The 25,233-nt window shown below is 36.3% G+C and overlaps 1 protein-coding gene across 2 annotated transcripts in view; it reads left to right on the top strand.

The window, feature by feature from the left end:
- VPS13C (vacuolar protein sorting 13 homolog C) overlaps window positions 1–25,233 on the top strand; it is a 175,869-nt gene that overhangs the window by 65,842 nt on the left and 84,794 nt on the right. The window contains exons 23-36 of one of the 2 annotated variants that reach the window (XM_086321316.1): window positions 849–978; window positions 3,669–3,747; window positions 4,420–4,559; window positions 9,330–9,483; window positions 10,393–10,472; window positions 11,994–12,053; window positions 13,620–13,782; window positions 14,502–14,618; window positions 15,611–15,714; window positions 15,901–16,068; window positions 16,561–16,865; window positions 19,008–19,155; window positions 19,904–20,012; window positions 24,231–24,367. In XM_086321316.1, the coding sequence (XP_086177442.1) occupies window positions 849–978; window positions 3,669–3,747; window positions 4,420–4,559; window positions 9,330–9,483; window positions 10,393–10,472; window positions 11,994–12,053; window positions 13,620–13,782; window positions 14,502–14,618; window positions 15,611–15,714; window positions 15,901–16,068; window positions 16,561–16,865; window positions 19,008–19,155; window positions 19,904–20,012; window positions 24,231–24,367 (1,894 nt within the window). Of the gene's footprint in view, window positions 1–848; window positions 979–3,668; window positions 3,748–4,419; window positions 4,560–9,329; window positions 9,484–10,392; window positions 10,473–11,993; window positions 12,054–13,619; window positions 13,783–14,501; window positions 14,619–15,610; window positions 15,715–15,900; window positions 16,069–16,560; window positions 16,866–19,007; window positions 19,156–19,903; window positions 20,013–24,230; window positions 24,368–25,233 lie in introns of those variants that run through there. The other variant, XM_086321318.1, reaches the window with a different exon arrangement.

Here is a 25,233-nt window from a genome sequence, read left to right as displayed (position 1 = left end):
CTGACACTCCCAGTTTGTTGGAGTTTTCTAGACTTTTATATAAATAAAATCATACAATTTCAGTTCTTTTTTTGACTTCTTTCATTATAATTGATTTGAGATTTATTTGTGTTGGGTATATCAGTAGTTCATTGGTACTCTTTATCAGTTGGATGTTAAACCAGCCATTCATTACTAGATAAACCTGTTTTAGTAATGTATTATTCTTTTAAAATGTTGGAATTGCTTGCTAAAATTTTGTCATGAAGTTTTAAAACCTTACATCTCTGTTTATGAGGGCTGTTGACCTGTGCCTTAGTTTCTTGTTTTGGCATCAGTGTATCAGGCCTCAGGGAGGGAAGTTGTGTAGAATTGGTGTTTTTTTCCTCCTTAAACATTTGGTAGAATTTGCCAGTGAAACCTCTTGGGCCTGGAGTTTTCTTTCTGGGGGAAGTTTAATACTATGTCAGGTGCTGACAAATGCTATAAAATTAATTAAAGGGAGGTAAGAAGGTAGAGAATGATGGGGTGGGTACTCTTTGATGTTTAGAATGACAAATCTTTAACACCAGCAAATAAGTTATATACAGTGTTTTAGGTTTTAAAACATAGACAATTTGTGTTTACAATATCTTCCTAAAAAATAAGTTTTGCTTAAGATAGTTTAGCTGCTTAAGAAGGATACAAAACTTGGCTTACATAGAACTTCCTATTCCCTGACAGTGTTGAGACATTAATGTAATTATATTAAAACATATCCAAGGTAACTTTGACCCCACAAGGTAATCTCCTCTCCACTCCCTTCCCTCTTCCATAGTATAGAGAAGCTGGACCTTGAAACCTTAGAGTTTAATTAATTATGTTTTTAGATTTAAAGTATCCGGAGGGCTTCCTTTGATGCATGTGAGAATTTCTGACCAGAAGATGAAAGATGTGCTATGTTTGATTAACAGTATACCCTTGCCACAGAAATCATCTGCACAGTCTCCAGAGAAACAGGTAAATAGAGATAATAAAAATTCTAAATATCTTTACATCTTTATATATGGTGAGTTTTTTTCATCTTTTTGTGAGCTGTTTTGTTTTTCAGTATTGTTTACAGCCAGTTTCATTTATGTGATATTTTTGGGGGGTTTATTGTAGTTGATTCTGTACACTGAGTAAATAAAGACTAGCCTTTGGTTGCTACTGTTTTGGAGTGATGGTATAAAGTCTCTTGTAGGGAATAACGGAAACAAAGATACATAGATGAAAAGAAAAATGTTCTTCACTTTTAGGAAATGTGTTTTAAGTAAAAGTAGACGTAGAAACCAGACATGGTTGTCTGAGGCCTTACAAATTGCTGAGAAAAGAAAAGACGTGAAAGGCAAAGGAGAAAAGGAAAGATATACCCATTTGAATGCAGCGTTCCAAAGAATAGCAAGAAAGATAAGAAAGCCTTCCTCAGTGATCAGTGCAAAGAAATAGAGGAAAACAATAGAATGGGAAAGACTAGAGATCACTTCAGGAAAATTAGAGATATCAAGGGAAAATTTCATGCAAAATTGGGTGCAATAAAGCACAGAAATGGTATGGACCTAAGAGAAGCAGATCATAAGAAGAAGTGGCAACAATACATAGAAGAACAATATAAAAAAGATCTTCATGACCCAGATAACCACGATGGTGTGATCACTCACCTAGAGCCAGACATCTTGGAAGGTGAAGTCAAGTGGGCCTTAGGAAGCATCACTAGGAACAAAGCTGGTGGAGGTGATGAAATTCCTGTTCAGCTATTTTAAATTGTAAAAGATGATGTTGTGAAAGTGCTGCACTCAGCATGCCAGCAAATTTGGAAAACTCCGCACTGGCCACAGGACTGGAAAAGGTCAGTTTTCATTTCAATCCCAAAGAAAGGTAATGCCAAAGAATGCTCAGACTACTGCACAATTGCACTCATCTCACACTCTAGCAAAGTAATGCTCAAAATTCTCCAAGCCACGCGTCAACAGTACGTGAACCATGAACTTCCAGATGTTCAAGCTAGATTTAGAAAAGGCAGAGGAGCCAGAGATCAAATTGCCAGCATCCATTGGGTCATCAAAAAAGCAAGAGAATTCCAGAAAAACATCTACTTCTGCTTTATTGACTATGCCAGCCTTTGACCGTGCGGATCACAACAAACTGGAAAATTCTGAAAGAGATGGGAATACCATACCACCTGACCTGCCTCCTGAGAAATCTGTATGTAGGCCAAGAAGCAACAGTTAGAACTGGACATGGAACAACAGACTGTTTCCAAATTGGGAAAGGAGTACGTCGAGGCTGTATATTGTCACCCTGCTTGTTTAACTTATATGCAGAGCACATCATGAGAAATGCTAGGCTGGATGAAGCAGAAGCTGGAATCAAGATTTCTGGGAGAAATATCAATAACCTCAGATATGCAGATGACACCACCTTTATGGCAGAAAGTGAAGAAAAACTAAAGAGCCTCTTGATGAAAGTGAAAGAGGAGAGTGAAAAAGTTGGCTTAAAACTCAACATTCAGAAAACTAATATTGTGGCATCTGGTCCCATCACTTCATGGCAAATAGATGAGGAAACAGTGGAAACAGTGACAGACTTTATCTTTTTGCGCTCCAAAATCACTGCAGATGATTGATTGCAGCCGTAAAATTAAAAAAAGCTTGCTCCTTGGAAGAAAAGTTACGACCAACCTAGACAGCATATTAAAAAGCAGAGACATTAGTTTACCAACAAAGGTCCAGCTAGTCAAAGCTGTGGTTTTTACTAGTCATGAATGTATGTGAGAGTTGGACTATAAAGAAAGCTGAGCACTGAAGAATTGATGCTTTTGAACTGTGGTGTTGGAGAAGACTCTTGAGAGTCCCTTGGACTGCAAGGCGATCCAACCAGTCAATCCTAAAGGAAATGAGTCCTGAATATTCAGTGGAAGGACTGATGCTGAAGCTGAAACTCCAATACTTTGACCACCTGATGAGAACTGACTCATTTGAATAGACCCTGATTCTGGGAAAGATTGAAGGCAGGAGGAGAAGGGGATGACAGAGGATAAGATGGTTGGATGGCATCACCGACTCGATGGACATGAGTTTGAATAAGCTCCAGGAGTTGGTGATGGACAGGGAAGCCTGGTGTACTGCAGTCCATGGGGTCACAAAGAGTCGGACACAACTGAAAGACTGAAGTGAACTGGAGACATAGAAATCTTTAAAATATTGCCAAACATAATGATCATTATAAAGTGTTCATATGTGTTAGACTTAAAAGTCCTAGATCACTTTACTTGGAATTGATCTTTATAACATAAAATATATGTCGGGCTTCCATGTATTTTGAAATGAAGTTTGAGATAGCCAACTAATATTGATACTATTTTCCAGAAACCTTGGAGAAGATGTAGGGTTACTATTGTAACAGACAGCAACTGAATGACACAATAATAAGCAAACTTACCTACTAGTTATACATGATTCTGCCCTTTTAAATGCAAGTGGTAGTCTTAATAATAAGTAAACTCCAGCCAACCATTAGTTAGTTGATTGTGAAGTGTGCTTTGTTGGAAGATTTGTGTGCTGTATATGTGTCTTTGCAGCTCTCACTCACTATTACTTTTTAAGTATTTATCTCATTTATGTACATTTGCAAATTAGTATGTTTAGAAAACTTTTTGTATTATTTTCTAGGTATCCTCAATTCCTATTATATCAACTAGAACAAAAGGCCTACTTGGTACGCCTTTGTTGCTGGATGGCATTGAATCAGGTAAGGAGAGTAAAATGTTCTTTATTAAACAAAACCTATCAATTAGTATATTGAAATACAATTTTGACAAAAGAATTGTGAAAGTGTTGTAGTATTTGACTGGTTTTATTTCTAGTTGTGCTACTAACCAACAGTGAGACTTTAAATCATTTATTTTTATTTATGGCTGAGTTTCTTTGTTTGTATGAAAGTGTTTTTGTGATTGACAGTGTTTAAGATTCTAAATAAGCTCCTTTTTTTTGGCCCTGATCTCTACTTGAGTCTTTTCTTTATCTCTGGTCTAACTGATCTTTTTTGATTTAGAACTGGAATGTAAACTTGATGAAGGCAAGGATAATGTCTGTCCTGGTCACTCTAGTATCCTTAGTGGCTAGAACAGACTGATATGTGATAGATGATATCCAATAAATATTTTATTGAAAAGTGAATGAATAAGCTGAAGTGAAAAGCAATCAGAAATGTTGAAGAAGGAAATAGAAAGGCAATTTAATTTTATATATGATTATCTCATGCCAGGTTGAGTTACTTTGTGGGACTTAGAAAGAAGCTGTATTATGATTCTGAATATGAAGGCTTTGTCTAATAAATGAAGTTTACTTCTGAGCTATTTCAGTTTGAGTGTTTTACGCAGTTTTCGATGGACATTCTCTCAAGTCAGTTTTCTTCCTTTAGAATCTGATGATGAGTATTTTGATGCTGAGGATGGAGACATACAGCCTAGTAAAAGTACGAAAGCGTCAGATGTGAAAAAAGCTCCTGAGGCCCCAAATGAGGAGCTCATTAATCTTCTACTAAAGTTTGAAGTTAAAGAGGTATGTGTATTTGTTTGTCCATAAATATATTCTTGTTACTGCTGTCCTTATAAACAAGTCTCTTGCTAGACCCGAACATTAAATATATTTAAAATATGGTATTCTATCTTCCCTACTACCACAAATGCATGCATGTGTATATACACACACATAGACACATAGTTCTAAGGAAATAAAATGTTATTTTGTAAAAACTGATATGTGTGATCTACAGTATATCTGATCTAGGAAAAGCTTGAGACTCTCAATTAGGATTTTCTTTTCTGTAGAAAATTTGTGACATATTTACTTCAGTTTTTTCAATTTTTAATCTAAAGAATATAGTTTATTTTCATGCTTATAATTTAGAAAAATGCAAGCAACCTAAAATTGCAGCTGGCTCAGACAGTAAAGCATCTGCCTACAATGCGGGAGACCTGGGTTCAATCCCTGGGTCGGGAAGATCTCCTGGAGAAGGAAATGGCAACCCACTCCGGTATTCTTGCCTGGAAAATCCCATGGATGGAGGAGCCTGGTAGGCTACAGTTCACGGGGTCGCAAAGAGTCAGACATGACTGAGCGACTTCACTCACTCTAAATTTGCAGCATTGTCTTTACAGTCATTAAGTCATGTAATAATAAAAGGAAACATTGACATGGAGCGATGTTCACAGCATATTTTTATTTGGGGGAAAAAAACAGGTTACAGTTCCAAGGATATAATTCCATTTAGAAATTAAACACGTGCAAACACACCTTTTTAAAATAAATGATAGTGTTCCTCTTTGCATGGTGAGATTATAGTTTTTCATTTTCGTTTTTGCCTCTTTGCTTTTTATGTACTAAGGAATTTTAAATGAAAATCTATTGCTTTGGAATAAAACAGAAAAGGTATAAAAAGGAGATGTTTCTTAGTGACTGTTGTATACCTATTATTGGGATTTGTTTGAAGAAAGATGTATTCTCCATGTTCAGCCTTTGAATTACCTGTCTCTCATATTTCCATCTAACATATTAGAAAACCCCTTGACTTTACCTTCATAAGATTCTCAAATGATTTCCCTTCTGTTCCATTGGACTATCGCAGAAGGCTCTTAACTGTCTCCCTGCTTCTATCGTGTACTCTGTTCTCTGCACAGTACCTGGAGTGATCCTTTGATAGGGAAAGTCAGATCATGCTTTGCTCATACCCCGATAGAGGCTTTCCATCTCACTCACAGTAAAGGGCTAAATTCTTCCCATGGCTACAGTGTTTTACATGATCTACAATCACACCATGTGACTTCTTTGGCTTCATCTGCAGTTCTCTTCTGCCTTGTTCATTCTGCTCCAGCCACATTTCATTCATTCCTTCAATAAATATTTATCAATGTCAACAAATACCAGGCATCATTTTAAATAATAGAGCTACAGCAGTGAGCAGATTTCTTGCCATGTGGAGCTTATGCGTGCTTTTTTTGTTTCTTATATGCACCAGCACATATTCTTTGTGCTTGCTGTTTCCTTTGCCTGGAAAACTCTTCCTGTATGACTTGATTCTTTACTTCCTTCAGAAATGGTAACTTACTAGAAAGGCCTGACCACCCAACATAGGAGAGTAACCTTTGCTTTCCCCTAACGTCCCTAGCAGAGAAGGCAGTGGCACCCCACTCCAGTACTCTTGCCTGGAAAATCCCATGGATGGAGGAGCCTGGTAGGCTCCAGTCCATGGGGTCGCTAAGAGTCGGACACGACTGAGCGACTTCACTTTCGCTTTCATGCATTGGAGAAGGAAATGGCAACAACCCACTCCAGTGTTCTTGCCTGGAGAATCCCAGGGACTGAGGAGCCTGGTGGGCTGCCATCTGTGTGGTCGCACAGAGTCGGACATGACTGAAGTGACTTAGCAGCAGCAATGTCCCTAGAGTGCAAGCTTCATGAAGACAAGGACCTTGTCTGTCCTGGTTATTTTGATGTTCTAATTGGCTGACACTCTCTTATACATGGAAGATGAAGCTCAATAAATATTTTTTAAAGTATTAATGAACTAAAGTGATAAACAATCAAAATCATCTAAGAAAAAATAGTAGTGTCATTTGAAATATTTTTCCCAGTTTGACCTTTTTTTTATGCCATTCCAAATTTTTAAATATTTATATAGTGAAATTTATCTAATTTTTTTCTTTATATTCTAGTTTTAGGGTGTGTTTAGCATTTTAGTCCCAAAGAAGGGCAATGCCAAAGAATGTCCAAACTACCGCACAGTTGTGCTCGTTTCACATGCTAGTAGGGTAATGCTCAAAACCCTTCAAGCTAGGCTTCAATAGTGTGTGAACCAAGAACTTACAGATGTACAAGCTAGATATAGAAAAGGCAGAGGAACCAGAGATCAAATTGCCAACATTTGTTGGATCATAGAAAAAGCAAGGGAATTCCATAAAAATATCTGTTTCTGCTTCATTGACTATGCTAAAGCCTTTGACTGTGTGGATCACAACAAACTGGAAAATTCTTCAGGAGATGGGAATACCAGACCACCTTACCTGGTTCCTGAGAAACCTGTATTCAGGTCAAGAAGCAACATGAACATGGAACAATGGACTGGTTCCAAATCGGGAAAGGAGTACATCAAGGCTATATATTGTCACCCTGCTTATTTAACTTATATGCAGAGTACATCATGAGAAATGCTGGGCTGGATGAAGCACAAGCTGGAATCAAGATTGCTGGGAGAAATATTAATAACCTCAGACACGCAGATGACATCACCCTAATGACAGAAAGTAAAGACGAACTAAAGACCTTCTTGATGAAGGTGAAAGTTAAACACCTGGCTTAAAACTCAGCATTCAGAAAGCTAAGATCATGGCATCTGGTCCCATCACTTCATGGCAAATGGATGGTGGAACAATGGAATCAGCCCATGTTCCTAGGCTCCAAAATCAGTGTGGACAGTAAATTTAGCTATGAAATTAAAAGACGCTTGCTTCTTGGAAGAAAAGCTATGACAAACCTTAATAGTGTATTAAACAAGCAGAAATATCACTTTGCTGACAAAGGTCCATCTAGTCAAAGCTGTGGTTTTTCCAGTGGCCATGTATGGGTGTGAGAGTTGGACCATAAGGAAGGCTAAGCGCCACAGAATTGATGCTTTTGAACTGTGGTGCTGGAGAAGACTCTTGAGAGTCCTTTGGACAGCAAGGAGAACAAACCAGTGAATCCTAAAAGGAATACTCATTTCCTGAATATTCATTGGAATATTCATTTGAAGGACTGATGCTGAAACTGGAGCTCCAGTACTTTGGCCACTTGATGTGAAGAGCTGACTCATTGGAAAAGACCCTGATGCTGTAAAAATTTAGTGCAGAAGGAAAAGGGGGAGACAGGATGAGATGATTGGATGGCATCATTGCCTCAATAGACATGAGTTTGAGCAAACTCTGGGAGGTAGTGTAGGAAGGGGAAGTCTGGTGTGTTGCAGTCCATGGAGTACAAAGAATTGGATACTACTGAGCAGCTGAACAATAACAAAAATATTTACCCATGATTTTATTTATTATTATATGATTTGAATGCTTTCATTTATTTTTTTATTTTAATTTTATTTGTTTTTTTTTCTTTTATTTTTTAACTTTACAATATTGTATTGGTTTTGCCATATATCAAAATGAATCCACTACAATGCTTTCATTTAAATTACTGATTTATTTGACATTTTTGGATCTCAGTTGTGTATTGAATTATCTTACAGGACTGTTTTACTGTTTCTGTTTTTCAGTTGACACTCTGATTTTCTTAGATATATGTTTATATCACAGCTGATAATATTAGCTTTTGCTTTTTCCCTGGCATTTGTATTATTCTAGTTACTATGGCTGGCTTATAGGTTTTCCCAACATGTAGTAGTCCAAAACAATTATTTTATCTTGCTAATAGTTTTGTGGGTTGGGAATTCTGGAAGAGCCCATTTAGTAATTTTTGCATGTGGTCTTTCATGTGCTCTTGGTCAGATTTGACTGGAGTAGCAGTGACCTGAATGAACACTCAGAGGGCTTCCAGAGATGGCTCAGTCATGAGGCTGGCAGTGGGTACTGGACCTTGACTGGGGCTCAGCTGGGATTGTTGACCACAGCGCCAACTCTTGGCCTCCTGAGCATGGCAGCTTCAGGGCAGTTGAACTTTTTATCTGGCAACTAGCTTCCCCCAGAATGAGAAAGCCTAGGTTGACGTTTCATGGCCTTTTTGACTTTGGAAATCCTTATGGAACTCTGTACTCTATTGATTGAAGCAGTTATAACCCTGCCCAAATTCTAAGGGAGGGGACAAAGACCTCCATCTTTTGATGGATATCAAAGAGCTTGCATGTTTTTAAAAACATATATGTTTTATTTTGTTGGCTAAATATACTGACTGTCATTTCTGCAGTAAATCTGAATAGTAGTGTAATAGTAAACATCCTTGTCTTACTTTTTACATTAATGGTGATGATTCTTTTATCACCAAACATGACTTTTAGTTTTGAGGTATAGGTTTTAGAAAATTGTATTAAGGAAGAATTCATGTAGTTCTATGTTTACTAAATTAAAAGAGTAAATCAATAAGGTTATAAAATTTCATCACAATTTCTAGATAGATGTAGTTATATTCTCATAGAGTTTAAGATGATAACATGCAATCATGGTAAATAGCTTGATTGTAATAGAAGAGTATAAGCAAAATTTCTATTATTGTCTTGATGATATATATGAAGAAGGATTTTGTGTTTTTAAGTATGATTCAGAGTACTTTCTTTGGCTATCCTGATTGTTTTAGGTGATTCTGGAATTTACCAAACAACAGAAGGAAGAAGATACAATTCTAGTGTTTAATGTTACTCAGTTAGGAACAGAGGCTACAATGAGAACATTTGATTTAACTGCAGTGTCTTATTTAAAGAAAATCAGCTTGGATTACCATGAAATTCAAGGTAATAACCATAAAAGTAGAAATAATAGACAATAACAGCTTTATTATCACTTTTGAGTATATGAAACACTTATATTTATTTAGTAATAATTTATAATAAATAATAGCTAGAAGTGTTCTAAGCATCTTATAAATAGTAACTCATTTAACTCTTATAACAATGCTATGAGATAGGCAATGGTATTATCTCTAGCTTTCACAAGAGGAAATGAAGTTGTAAATTGGTTACATAATTTACCCAAGATCACACTGCTAGGTAGTGGCTGAACCATGATTAAAACCCTAGAAATCTGGCCCTAGGGTCTATATTCTTAACTACTACTATGATCTTCTGCCTCAGAGAGTCTGTATAAATCCCCATTATATAGGGCGTATTACTCCCATTTAACAAAGGAAGGTTAAATAGAGAGAGATTAAGTGGCTTATTTAAGATTATGCATTTTATGAATGGCAAAATTTAGAATTTATCTCTGGTCTTATAATATTGAAATCCTTTTTCTTTCAATTCAGTAGTGTTTGTATATCAGAAACAGCATCAGGTTATAAAAATTAAAACGATGGGACATAAAATTAATTCTCTCAGTAGCTTTTATGGTTTATTCATTCCAGGGTACATCTTGTGTACTCACTGGATGTTTGAGGAATGAAGGAATGAATCCACAGTAATTTCCTAGGCTATTATTTCCCTTAGAGAAGATTATTCCAGTGGAAAATTCTAAGCTATCTCATAAACAGGAGTTATAAGACTGCAAATAATAAAAGATGGATAAAACAGTGGATAAATCACGTCTCCCTCCCTGGCTTCCGGAGGCAGTGACTGGTATATCTTCATGAGGTTATAGAGGATATCTGGTAGTACCTGTTAGCAGTTTATTTGAAATACTTTTTTTTTTCTTTTTCTTTAATCCAGGATCTAAAAAGAAGCCACTTCACTTGATTAGCTCTTCTGACAAACCTGGGTTAGATCTTTTAAAAGTGGAGTACATTAAGGTAAGGGTCATAGAATGTTTATGTATTTATTTTAATACTCTAAGCTATCCTCTGGGAGGGAAAAGATGAGAGTAGATTATTAAAGGCAGTTGTTTTGTGCCATGGCTTTGAATCACAGGGATATCTACTGTTTCTCTTTCCATTTGTGCACCTTCTTTCTCTTTCACTCAAGTACAGGACTAGGATTTTACAAAGCCAGACTTCTTGTCTACAAAGATGGAAGCCTGGATGAAATAAATCCTCCTGTCTTCTGGGGGACATTCGTCCACCTGCGTTCATTGCTTGTGTAGGTGATATTTGGCTGGGTATCCTACCTCAGAAGGGATGCAGTCCAATCAAATCAAATTGGATTTGATTGAGTAGAGAACTGCCAGGGTTTGAAAGTGACTCAAAAGTATGTTATATGAAGAATGCTGCAGGAACTGATGGCATTTGGTTTCATTCAAGATTAGTTGATTTGTTTGATCATTCAATAACTATTTATTGAATGTCTTTTGTGTCAGATTCTGTTACGCATTTGGGATACAGAGATGAAACCATTCTCTATTCTTAAGGAATATGTAGACCAGTAGGGAGATAGGTAAGCAATAATTAAAATATAATGTGTTTGATTCTTTAATAAGGAAGAACACAAAGCGCTGTGGGAGTGGGGAGGCAGAGATACTGATCTAGCCAGAAGGCTTCTCACAGGAGGTAAAACTTTGAATTTATGTATTCCTGAGGGACAGAACTTGAAGCAGTTGGTAATTATGATGGGAGATGGGTTTTTGATTCAGTGTGAAGACCTCATTAAATCAAAGTTCTCTAAAGTTTGGAGTTCTAAGGAAATGAGATTTCTTTTCCTGGAGATATCCTAAAATTGAAGACTTTCTAATGGGATTTAAACATTAGGTAATAGATGGGCTGGGCTTCCCTTGTGACTCAGCTGGTAAAGAATCCTCCTGCAATGCAGGAGACCTCGGTTCAGTCCCTGGGTTGGGAAGATCCCCTGGAGAAGAGAGAGGCTACACACTCCAGTATTCTTGGGCTTCCCTTGTGGCTTAACTGGTAAAGAATCCACCTGCAATGCGGGAGACCTGGGTTCAATCCCTGGGTTGGGAGGATCCCCTGGAGAAGGGAAAGGCTACCCACTCCAGTATTCTGTCCTGGAGAATTCAGTGGACTGTATAGACCATAGGGTTGCAAAGAGTCGGACACCACTGAGTGACTTTCCCTTTCTTTCACCTTCTAATAGATGGGCTAGACTACCTTGAAACCTTCTAGCCTTCATAGTTTATCCTTCTGATCCCTAGCCATTTCCCAAAAGTGAGTGATGCCATGCTCTCCTCTGTTTAAAGGAGGACAAATTTGTACTCTTATAATAAATGGATTTGGATGTAACTTTAAAATAATGATAAAATTAAATATATAATGTATTTAAAAATACAGCTGTAACTGAATATAAATAAATTAATGACTATAAGTAAATGATTTGTTTACTTTGGTCTTAATTCCTTCCTTAGAACATTTTTTTTTTTTTAGGCTGATAAGAATGGACCCAGTTTTCAAACTACCTTTGAAAAAACTGAACAAACATTTAAGGTAAGAAATTCTATCAAAAGACTACATCCTATTTGGAAATAACCTACTCTGGAAGTCTAAGTATCCTTTGAGGAACCATTACAAGTTAAAAATTAACCTCATAAATGTCTTTTCATACTCAGTGTTTATGATTCAGGATAATAATGCTCTTATTTTAACTTACTGTATCACATCCAGATTATTTCTAAAGGAGGGAATGCTGTAGATGAGGGAACTTTAATTGACGAAGAACCAACAGGATTCTGAACAAACCAGACTATCATTTAATGCAGGGCTCAGAAAGAATGTGAAATATAAGGAGAGATGCTGAGTACTCTGGAGCCACACTAAGGTAGTCAAATAGAGGAAGAATTTTGTTTTAGGAAACAATAAAAAGAAAATGAGAGAAATGAGTTTCAGATTTTATCTTGGAGACGTGGGAGAATCTATTAAATATTGATTCTTCCTTTTAATAATTTTTATGTCCACTTAGTGTTTTGAAGGAGAAGGCAATGGCAACCCACTCCAGTACTCTTGCCTGGGAAATCCCGTGGACGGAGGAGCCTGGTAGGCTATAGTTCATGGGGTCGCTAAGAGTCGGACACGACTGAGCGACTTCACTTTCACTTTTCACTTTCATGCATTGGAGAAGGAAACGGCAACCCACTCCAGTGTTCTTGCCTGGAGAATCCCAAGGGCGGTGGAGCCTGGTAGGCTGCCGTCTGTGGGGTCACACAGAGTCGGGCACGACTAAAGCGACTTAGCAGCAGTAGCAGTGTTTTGAAGCAACGAAAACAAATTCTTTTGAATAAAAAGTGAGTTTTTTAAAAAAAATTTCACTTTGGGATTTCCCTGATGGTCCAGTGGTTAAGACTCCCTGCTCCCAATGCAGGGGGTTGGGTTTGATCCCCGGTCAGAGAGCTAGATATCCTGCATGCTGCAACTAAGACCTGGTAGAGCCAAATAGATTAAAAAACAATCAATTTGCTTTTAGAAAATCATATATTCTTTAAAGCAGTTTGTTTTCTATTTTAGCTTTTTGGAGTTACTGTTTTAAAAAATATTTTTTCCTATGAGTTATGTATTCTTTTTTTAATGATAAGATCATAATTGTGGTAGAAGATCAGTGACTGAGTCACTCTTAATTGCATTTTTTATATTTAAATCTCATGCATATCACATTTGAAATAATTTATTGACATAAGGGTAACACATGATTCTGGAGTTTCATGCGCTAATATATATTTTATATAATCATAATAGTCAGTCATTGAAGATTGAGAAAAGCCATGTATATGTGGAATGTTAGAATGACCATTACTGGCAGATTATATACTCTATGATAATTAGGCTTGGGGAGTGGAGTAATTAGGTTATCTTGATCCCCAAAATATACTAAGTGTAATTTATTCTGCATATAGTCCCTATTTAAGGATTGTGGGTTATAAGTCTTCCTTTCCTCTTCCTTCCTTCCAAGCAGTATAAGGCAGTGATGCAAACCTAGTTAGGAGCCTTTTGCATTCATCATATGGAGACTGCTGGTACAGCTGGCCTGGGAAAGTAATTTTCTTTCTAAAATATTTCTAGGTGGCTTTTTCATCTTTAAACCTGTTGCTGCATACACAAGCTCTTCTCTCTTCTATTAACTACCTGACAACCATTATTCCATCAGATGGCCAAAACATGAGTGATACCAAGGACATACAGGTTTCTACTGAAAAACAGCAAAAAAATTCAGCTCTGCAGAAGGGTATGAAAAACACGGTTGTTTCTTGTTAGAAAGGGTTTTAGAATTGTAGAGCCAAATGGGGAATCTTAGAGACCATCTAGTTAGTCATTTACATCCTTTTGTTCTTTTCTTCAAACTAAGTCATACGTGGGTGCCTGATATCTTAGATAAATGTGATTAATACTGTTTTTTTTTGGTCTGTTTTTGTTCTTATTTTGTTGTTGATGGGCGATGCCTTTATCAAGGTACTAAGGGAAGAAGACCTGTATTGATTTTGAGCTCTTCCTCCTTTCTTAGTGGCTCCTGAATGGGCTCCATAGAAGACTAATCATATCTAACATTTTGCAGATAAGGAAATCAAGACCCACAGACATGAGGGCCAGGATGCAAGGTTATCATTGAATTGGAAAAGAGCCCAGCTTTTGAACCAGAAAGAACTCAGTTTAGATCCTGACTCTGCTACTTAAACTGTGGGACCATAGGCACATTATTTAGCTTCCTTGAGTTTCAGTGTCCTTATATTTATTTAAATGTTTTCTTGCTTTTACATTATAAAAGTAACACCTCACTATTGCAAATGCAAACTACAGAATATATAAAGCGAAAAAGTGTTTGAAATCTTTAAGAACTTGAGACTTCTGTAATTATTTTAAGCCAAACACTTAATATAGGGAAGAAACCTTCATAGAATATGTAACCCTAGAATCCCACTGTGATAGAATTGCTTTGTTTGTTTGCAGTGGTTGTATCCTCTAAAGACAGTGACATGATTCACTTCAGGCTGTTTGCCAAATTGAATGCTTTCTGTGTTGTTGTTTGCGATGAGAAGAACAATATTGCTGAAATCAAGATTCAAGGTAAAAGTTCTCATGATCTTAAAATTCATTGAAAAGATAAGGTTTCTTTTGCAATGCTAAAGCATATTCACAAATGGAAGCCTCTGAGCGTTGAAAACTGGCTTATTTTATGACATAATTGGACTACATACTTTCTTTTTAACTCTTCAAGAGCTGAACCACAAATACTGGTGAATTGGACCTTTTTGAGAGTTGTCTCTGGAGAAGGAAATGGCAGCCCTCTCCAGTATTCTAGCCTGGAGAATCTCATGGACAGAGGAACCTGATGCACTGCAGTCCATGGGGTCACAAAGAGTCAGACACTGCTGAGTAACTGAGCACGCACACACAAGTGTCTCAGAGGTGAAAGGAATACTAATGTCTTTGTAGGGATGCTCCTGATGAGCTGAGCTAAGTGTCAACCCAGAATTCAGTTTAAGGTCTGTGAATATGCTTTAGCTTGGTACAAATACAAAGCAACCTTATGAAGAACAAATCCTAAGAGCCCATTATGTTCTTTTAGGCAAAAGCTGCTAAAATGAGTCTAGATTTTTTCTCTGACTCTATAAGCTCATTGTGATCTGGTAAAGGTAAAGAATGTGTGTAATACAATTCTTGTAGAACTTAAAACCCAGAAAACCAGGCTTTTTCTGTGTTCTTTCTGAACTGGAGTGTATCTACTAATCTGAAGTTGATTCATGAAACTTTTATAGTCTCCATGTAAATGACTGGATATAAGTATAAAGAATTTACTAAAATCCTAAGATAATCTGTTTGTACTAGATGTAGTTTCTTCACAAGGTTGAAAGTTCAAATAATTATTTTTTAATGAATTTATATGCTTCATTGTTTATAAAACCAAAAATATCTAATATTGCACTTATCAATTGGGAGTTCAGACATTGCTAAATTTATGAAAATATCACCTACAAAATAAAGTTATACAATAGAAGAAAAATCTTAAGATCCTATTATGGTATCTATAGAAATTAAAATAATATGCTTCTTTTCAGGACTTGATTCTTCCCTTTCTCTTCAGTCAAGAAAGCAGTCACTATTTGCCAGATTGGAAAATATTATTGTCACAGATGTTGATCCTAAGACAGTTCATAAAAAAGTAGGTGACAGTAAATCATTAATATTTTTTGGTGAATGAGAGATTTTATTTTAATATATATTTTATTTTTTAAAATGGTAATGAAATATATTTTGATAGAAAATGTTTCTATAATGATTATAAACACTTTTCAGTAGGGATTTTATTTTGTCATTGTCATTGTTCATCCACATTTCTGCTTTTCAGGCTGTGTCAATAATGGGAAATGAAGTCTTTCATTTTAACTTGGATTTGTATCCAGATGCTACTGAGGGGGATTCCTATACTGACATGTCCAAGGTGGATGGTGTGGTATCACTCAATGTTGGCTGTATTCAGATTGTCTATCTCCATAAATTCCTCATGTCACTTCTGGTAAAATCACCATTTATATATAGATTTTTTTGACTTAGAAGTACTTAAGCAAGTCTGATAATTATGATTGCAATCTTAAAACTTTGAATTTAGGATGTGCATTGATTTGATTATTGATATTATTTATGGATTAATGTAGAGGTCAAAACCTCTCTTTCACAGTTGAAATCATTTAATGATTTTTGTCTAGCATTGTCTACAATGGAATTGTTTTTTCTGGAACATAGTGAATCTAAATTCTCAAGTGTAAAAACTATTATAATTTTTTTTCTCTGTTTCTCAGCCATATAACTCTATTTATAATTAGCCATTGTCAGGTAGCTCATGCATATGGATGGATAGTCAGTAATTCTTTCCTAACTTTAGAAAAATAGAACTCAACTGAAAGTTACTTATTGGGAAAGCATTAGCACATAAATAAAAAGAAGATGGTGTTAGAAATGATGTGCTTATCCTCCTGTTTGAATTTGTCCTTTTACTTTGTGTCTCCAGAACTTCCTGAACAATTTCCAGACAGCGAAAGAGGCTCTGAGTGCAGCTACTGCTCAGGCTGCAGAAAAGGCCGCCACAAGTGTGAAAGATTTTGCCCAGAGGAGCTTTCGTGTTTCCATCAATATTGATTTGAAAGCACCAGTTATAGTCATCCCACAGTCTTCCATTTCCACCAATGCAGTAGTGGTTGATCTTGGGTTAATCAGAGTTCAGAATCAGTTCAGTCTGGTATCTGGTGAAAACTACTCAGACCCTCCAGTGATTGATAGAATGGATGTGCAACTAACAGAACTGAAGCTTTCTAGGTAATGCTCTTTCAATAATTACGTATTCAAGTGTTGTTTAATATTGTCTGTGAAGTTTTATGACTGTTGAAATTCACACTCAACATATTTCTGTTGCACAGAACAGTATCTTAAATCAGTTATCTTAAAATATTTATTAATTTTTTTGGCTGTGTTGGGTCTTAGTTGCATCATGCGGGTTCTTTGTTACGTCATGCGGGATTTTCTTTGGAGTGCGTAGGCTCTCTGATTGCTCCAAGGCCTGTGGGATCCTGGTTCCCTGACCAGGGATTGACCCGTGTCCCATTGCATGGGTTCATGCAGTGAATCTGCGTTCTTAACCACTGGACCACGAGGGAAGTCCTTTAAATCAACTTTTTATTTTGAAAAATCTCAAGCCTGCAGACAAATTGCAAAAATAGTAGTACTGTGAGTTCACATATAATCCTTCACCTGGATTCACCAATTGTTTGCCTTTGCTTTAATTCTGTATATATACTTAATATTTTAAATTAAAAATTTTATTTTTATTGAGATATAATTGACAGATTATACTAGTTTCAGATATGCAGCATAGCAATTTGATATTTGTATGTATTGCAAAATGGTCACCACAGTAAGTCTAGTTAACATTTGTCAACACACATATTCCAGAAATTTTTTGTTGTTATTATGAGAACTTTCAAGATCTGCTCTCTTAGCAACTTTCAAATATACGATATAGTGATATTAACTATAGTCACCATCCTATACATTACGTCCCCAAGGTTTATTTCATAACTGGAAGTTAAAACATTTTTTGCTAAACTATTTGAGAATAGATATCTTACCCTTTGCCCCTATATGCTTTAGCATGTGTCTCCTAAGAGCAAGGACTTTAATCCTCTTACATAATCACCACAGTTACCAAATTTAACATTGGTATAATGTATTATCCAGTATGGGTTCTATAGGGCTTCCCCGCTGTCTCAGTGGTAAAGAATCTACCTGTCATGCAGGAGTTGCAGATTCAATCCCTGGGTCAGGAAGATCCCCTGGAGGAGGGCATGACAGCCCACTCCAGTATTCTTGCCTGGGAAATCCCATGGGCAGAGCACATAGCACATGCAATCAATATTCAGATTTTACCAGTTGGTCCAAGAATTTCCCCTTTAGTCCATGGTAACATGTGGCATTAAATTGTATTTTGTACTAGGGAGGGGGATTTCTGTACTGATAGACTATTCTGTAATAGTTCTTTAGCCCTCTTTGTTTTTCATGATGATGACAGTTTTGAAGAGTATAGTCTAGTTGTTTCATGGAATGAGTCTCAGTTTTGTCTGAGTGATTCCTCATAATTTAATTGAGCTTATACATTTTTGGCAGGAGTGCTGTGTAAGTTATGATGTATCTCTTGGGCTCACACCAGAGGACATTTGAAAGTGTGTCCATTCATTTTAAAATCATTTTCTACCCCATCCAAGGATATTTAATTATCTTGAGTAAAAAAGGAATGATTATAAGGCATGTCAAGAAAAGAATCCTGGTGAAGAGCTTTATAAACTTAGAGCTTGCTTTTCAAATGTCGCTTTTTTCTCTAATCTCTGTACCAGCATACGTATGAATCCTTGAACAACTATACAGATAATTCCTCCATATTGTCAGTGATATCAGTTTCTTTTTAAAAATTGTTGTCATCTATCTTCTGTTTAAAGAAAAAAATTTTTTAAAAGGTTAATTGTATATCATATACAGTTGACCCTTGAACAACATGGGTTTGAACTGCATGATTCTGCTTATAAGCAGATTTTTTCCCATTGGTAAATAATGCAGTGTTAACAGCCCATGGTTGTTTGGAGCCATAGTTGTGGAGGAACTGCATATACAGAGGAACCAAAATATGGAGGGCAAAGTAAAAGTTACATGATTGAGTGGAACGTTGTCACCACTAGCGCACCCCCCCACCCCCGCCCCATGAAGTTCAAAGGTCAGCTGTATTTTAATCTGTTCATGCTGGTGCATTGTAGATTAAATTAACTATAAATCAAGTTTAGAAAACACTAAAACAGCATTGTGTTTCAAATCAGCATTTAGAGCAACAACTTTGGACTTTGTTTTTTTTTCAATGATATATTGCATTTACCCCTATGTTTATGCATATATATCAATTATATTTCCCATAAGGACAGTGATCCAGCCAGGAATCTCCCATCCTGATATTCAGCTGTTGCACCCAATTAACTTGGAGTTTTTTGTAAATCGGAATCTAGCTGCATCTTGGTACCACAAGGTGCCTGTTGTGGAAATTAAAGGACATCTTGAGTCAATGAATGTGAGTAGATGAGTGGAGAAAACCTTGTTATTGAAAGTTGAGACTCTGAAGATTTTCTCATTATAAATCCAAATGAAATGTGGACTTTTTTTTTCACTGATTGTTGTAAGAAAAATTTCAGTGTGATATTGTCCAACAGTATCTTCATTGTTTTTAGTAGAATTTAATCTTTAGTTAAGTGTTCTTTAGCTTTTAAATTTGTTATATGTACACATTAGCAAAGATCTACTTGTAAATTATTACTATCAGTATATTATAATTCTATTTCTTCTATATATTATATATACAACCTTTTATTTTAGGGATATCTAAGTACCCATAAGATAATTATAGCATTGAATGAACCCTATTTTTTATATTGAAGATGGCCTTTCTATTACATTGAAATTGTTATTATTTAAAAAATAGCACTTATATGTGCATAGTAGCACTTATGTTCCAAAATTAATTTCTTTAAAAAAAGGTGATCTGATTTCTTTAATCATTATTAACTTTCACTGAGAATCATATTGATTAAGTAGATGAAACTAATACTGACTCATAAATCATACTGTTTTTCTCAGACACTGTCTTCACTTTGACATGAAATAAGTAGTGAAATACTTGAGTGTATAGTGATTATATAATTTTTTAGTCATCATTAAGATTATTCGGTCCTTAGTGTTTTGTTACTAAGGATTTATTTTCTGTGTTAGGATTGTTTCATTAAAAATGAAATTATCTTTTCTTGGAACATTGTATTTCACAGGTTAATCTAAATCAAGAAGATCTTAATCTTTTATTTAGAATACTAGCAGAAAATCTTGGTGAGGCTCCTGAAGATTTGAATAAAGTAAAACCGAGAATACAGGAGACAGGTAAGAGGCTAACAATAGGCGGCATAATATAAGTTATTTACAATTTAGTAGGAGAAGGCAATGGCACCCCACTCCAGTACTTTTGCCTGGAAAATCCCATGGGTGGAGGAGCCTGATGGGCTGCAGTCCATGGGGTCGCAAAGAGTCGGACACGACTGAGCGACTTCACTTTCACTTTTCACCTTCATGCATTGGAGACGGAAATGGCAACCCACTCCAGTGTTCTTGCCTGGAGAATCCCAGGGATCGGGGAGCCTGGTGGGCTGCCTTCCATGGGGTCACACAGAATCGGACACGACTGAAGCGACTTAGCAGCAGCAGCAGCAGCACAATTTAGTAGGGGTGATAGACAATAAAAATGAAATAAATGAATACATATTTACAACTGTGATTTGTATTACCGAGAAAGTAAATAAGATACTATTGAATAAAACGACAGTTTGCTTTTAAGTTAAGCAAACTGTCAGTTATTTCTAAGTTGCATGAGTTAGGAGGAAGCCAGAAAGAAGGGTTTCAGATCAGTGGTGAATTCCTGGAATAAGTTTTAAATTTGCACATATAGGAAAGAAGAAAATTTAAGTTGACAGTATGCTATGTAGCCTACTCAATCTGACTTTAAAATAAGATTTAGTAGTAATATACCTGGGGCTTCCCTGGAGGCTCAGTGATAAAGAATCCACCTGATAATGCAGGAGATGTAGGTTTGATCCCTGGGTTGGGAAGATCCCCTGGAGAAGGAAATGGCAACCCAATCCAGTATTCATGCCTGGAAAATCCCATGGACAGAGGAACCTCATAGGCTGTAGTCCATGGAGTCTCAAAGAGTCGAACATAACTGAGCATGCACACACTAGTAATATAGATGTAAAAACTGAGGTGGTTGATAAACAAAGATACGGAACTAAACAAAGATACGGAAAAAATTGTACTGCAATATAAATGCAAGAGGATTTAAATTATTAGATACAGTGGCCCTTTAACTTGAGGCAAAGTAACTACCAGACTTATTTTCTAAGCTGTTTTATATGTATGTATATACACATAGCCTAAAAGAGGGCATGGTAACCCACTCCAATATTCATGCCTTGAGAATCCCATGGACAGAGGAGCCTGACAGGCTACAGTTCATGGGGGTGCAAAGAGTAGGACACAACTGACATGACTTAGCAGCATGTACACATACATAGTGTATCTTGGTGTTCATTCCATATCTGTATATATGCTGTGTATAGATCTAACTCATTCTTTTTAATGGATGCTTGGTATTCTATTGAAGTATCATAATTTATAAAGTCCCTATTAATGGACATGTCAGGTTTATTTCAGTCTTTCACTTTTATTATGTTGCATTAATTATTCTAGTGCATACACTTTTACAAGTACATGTTTATCTGTTGGAAAAATACCAGGACTACTGGATAAAAGAGTATTTAGTTTTTGTTAAAATAATAATTTAATTAGTACATGTAATAAAATTTAATTTCACTTATTGTTTTGACAGTTGAACCTCATAGAGCTTATACGCAAAATGAGCATGAGTGTTTTGTAATCCCATCAGGTTGTTTTTCTGTGCCTTTTCTAACACAGCATATTATCAGATTTAAAAATTTTTGCCAATTTGCTGAGTGAAAAAATGGTATACCACTGTATTTTTTTTCGATTTTAAAGAGCTGTTCTTTTTTTTTTTTTTTACCTAAAACTAATACAATATTTTAAAATTTTAATTGGAGGATAGTTACTTTACAATATTGTGATGGTTATTGCCATACATCAACATGAATTGGCCGTAGGCATACATGTGTCCCCTCCCTCCTGCACCCCCTCCCACCTTCCTTCCCACCCTGTCCCCTCCAGGTTGTCACGGAGCACCAGCTTTGGATTTGCGTTCAATAATTTAAGTCAGTTGTATCTCAAAAACAACAATAACAACAACAACAACACACACACACACACACACACAACAAAAAAACTAGGGAGGGGTGTCTTATTTTTTTACAATATGTTAACACATATAGTAAAGTGTAAATTCAGTGAACTTATTTATATATGGCTACACTGGTGTAATCACCAAGATTAAGATATAAAACATTTCCAGCACTGCACCCTAGAGCCCTCCCTATGCCCTTTCCTGGTCAGTACCAAACTCCCACCCTCCCCTAAGATCTACCCAGAATTTACTGCCATTCTAGTTTGTAATACCGTAGATAGAGTAGTTTTCCCTCTTTTTGAATTTCATATAAATGGAATCATAGAAAAATTTTTTCTTGTTTGGCTTCTTTCATTAAACATTTTGTTTGTGGGATTCATCCGTTGGAGTATCTAGCACTAGTTTGTTCCTTTTATTCCTGTTTCCAGTTTTTGACTATCATGAGTAAAGTTTTTATGAAAGTTATTGCACAATCTTTTGGTACAGTTATATTACTTTTTTTGTTCTGAACATACAACTCAGAGTAGAATTACTGGCTTATATGTTAGCTTACATTTAGCTTCAGTAACTTACGCCAGGTTATACCGATCAGTTTTCCACGTGGTTGAATCAATTTACTTTGCTACCAGCTGGGTATGAGAGTTCCAGTTTTTTCACATTCTCACCAAGAAGACCATTGTCAGTCTTTGGTTTTTATTTATTCCTTGGTAACTAATGAAATTGAGGATCTTTTCATATGCTTATTGGTTATTCGGATATTCTCTTTTTCGACATGGTCATTCAAGTTTTCTCAGCCTTTTGACTAAGATCAAGTGTAGTATGGGGCTTCCTGGGTGCTCAGTGGTAAAGAATCCACCTGCGAGTGCAGGAGATGAAAGAGATGCAGGTTCGATCCCTGGGTCGGGAAGATTCCTCTAGAGAAGGAAATGGCAAACCCACTCCAGAATTGTTGCCTGGAAAATTCTATGGACAGGGGAGCCTGGCAGGCTGCAGTCCATGGGGTTGCAAAGAGTCAAATACGACTGAGCAACTACTCACACATTCGAGTCTATTGACCATTTTTATTAAGGTGTGGTCTTTTTTTCTAATTGGTGTATAGGAATTATTTATTCATTCTGGATAGGAGCCCTTTGCTGGTTACATTTGCTATATGTATACATGTTAGTATGTGTGTAGAAATGTCTTCTCTCAATCTGTGGTTTACCTTTTCACTCTTAATGGGCCTTCTGTTTATAGAATTAGTTACTTTTAATGAACTCTAATACATATTTTTTAAATGATGAGGGCTTTTTATTTTCTATTTAAGAAATCTTTGCCTATTCTAGGAATTGTTTTCTAAAAGCAAAATATTTGCTAGAATTATTTCCCCTGGATCACATTATGCCTGAAACAGTGCTAAAATAAGGGGATGGTTAAGAAGCCTTGCCCTGTGTATTGCTTTCTCAAAGGTAGTAATTAACAGCAGTGGTTTTCCACATGGAAAACACTAAGCAAGGCACTGAGTCTTTTGGGACCTCAGTTTGCTCATCTGGGAAGTGAGAACAATAAAGTTTTTACGTCAAAGTATTGTTATGAGAGTTAACTGAGCTAGTCCATGTACATCTGTTACCACACATCCTACACAGAGGTGAGTACTTAGCAAGTGATAGCTGTTATTAGTGTTGTGTATTACAGTTTGGAAAGCAAATTTTGTTGTGTTTCAGGGTATGAATTTCAGGACAACAAGCCCATAGTCATTTGGTTTTACTTTTGGTTTTTGGTATGGCATAAGAAGCTTCAACTTTCCCCTGCTTTTCTTCTTATCAAACCTTGATTCTTGTTATTCTCCTCATGATTTAACCATTTCAAACTCCTTTCTGTTTGCAAAACCTGTCCTGATGTGTTCTTTCTCTGTGATTTTCTGCTACCTCTTATTTTATTCCTGTCTGTCTCTTCTGAGGAGACCCTCCAGTTCCACTTGAAGATAACTGTCCTGTTAAGACTTTCTTGATCTCCTTATGGCAGTGTCTTGCCTAGTTACGTGGTTTCTATCCACTTACATAGAGTCTGTCAACATTTGTCTATTTAATAAGCAGTTGAAGCCTGCTTATTTTGTCTGTACTATATATGATGTGTGTTTGTCTGTGTATCTTCTACTAAACTGAGCTCTCTAAGGGCTGGGGCTGTATAATTCTGATTTGTAGATTTTGAATGCTTGCACCAAGTCTGGAGTACTTGTCTAAGTCCTCATTGAGTATTCATGTAGGAAATGTGTGAATAGAGGTAAATCAATTTCTTTTAAACCTCTTTAGGTGAAATTAAAGAGCCACTTGAAATCTCTACATTAAAACAAGATGTGCATGTTTCTCAAGATACTTCAACAGCTGGAGTGGAAGAAATAAAATCTGTAGACATCATTAATATGCTGTTGAATTTTGAAATTAAAGAGGTGTGTAATTTTCATCTGTTTTTATAAAATGAGGTGAATAGATAATGGATATTTGGAATTACTCTACTAAAAAAATCTTACATAGGCTATTTGTAATTTGTATGTAGATGTAATATTTATAAATTTGAGCGTTAAAGATGAGTTATTTTTTGAGGTTATAATATTTCATAGAAAAAATGGTAGTATGCCCTCTAACACACTTTTCAAATGATTTTAGGACAGATGGAATGTGGCTTGCTTTGGATTTTGTATAGGAAAGACAGGAAAAGGACTGAGAAAATTCTTTGAAAATTTTAGTAACCATTAATACAATAGAATAAAATGTGTATAAATTTAAAAGATGTTATCTTATTTTTAGTCTGCTGTCCAGCTTCAGATTCTTAAGGAAAGAGTAAATGAGTTTTCCTCTTCTGTATTCACACATGTAACAAATACTCATTGCATGTGCTGAGTGCTAAGGAAACAAAGGTAAAAGGCATAGACTCAACTCAAACAAGAAAACTATTAACATTTTTGTAATATTCCCATTAAATTACATTCTGTCACGTGGTTCCCAGTCTGTGGTTCATGGTAATGGGGTTGGTTGCCAGGTTATCTCTGGCCAGTCATCTTGCTCACCAAATACATTTGGTGACTCAGGGTCTTCCTGATGGTGCACGTGTGACTCGGCCAATGTCGATAGCAGTGTGAGGGCTTCTGGGAGGTTGGCTGGACATATTGTCTCCTCCCTCCTCCTTTTGGCCCTGTCTGAATTCTTCTGGGTTTGTTCGCTGGCATCTCCTCCCTCCTTTTATCCGCTTTTATCCCGAATTCTGTCCATTAGTTTTCAGGGGAAGCTCTGTTTTCCTTACTGGACCTTCTGCTGT

Source organism: Bos grunniens, chromosome 10 (genome assembly GCF_055505025.1).
Source record: "Bos grunniens cultivar Pamir isolate PY7600 chromosome 10, Bosgru_T2T1.0, whole genome shotgun sequence".
NCBI lineage: Eukaryota > Metazoa > Chordata > Mammalia > Artiodactyla > Bovidae > Bos > Bos grunniens.
Note: the sequence above shows the minus strand (reverse complement) of the source record. Positions and strands in the feature narration are given on the sequence as shown.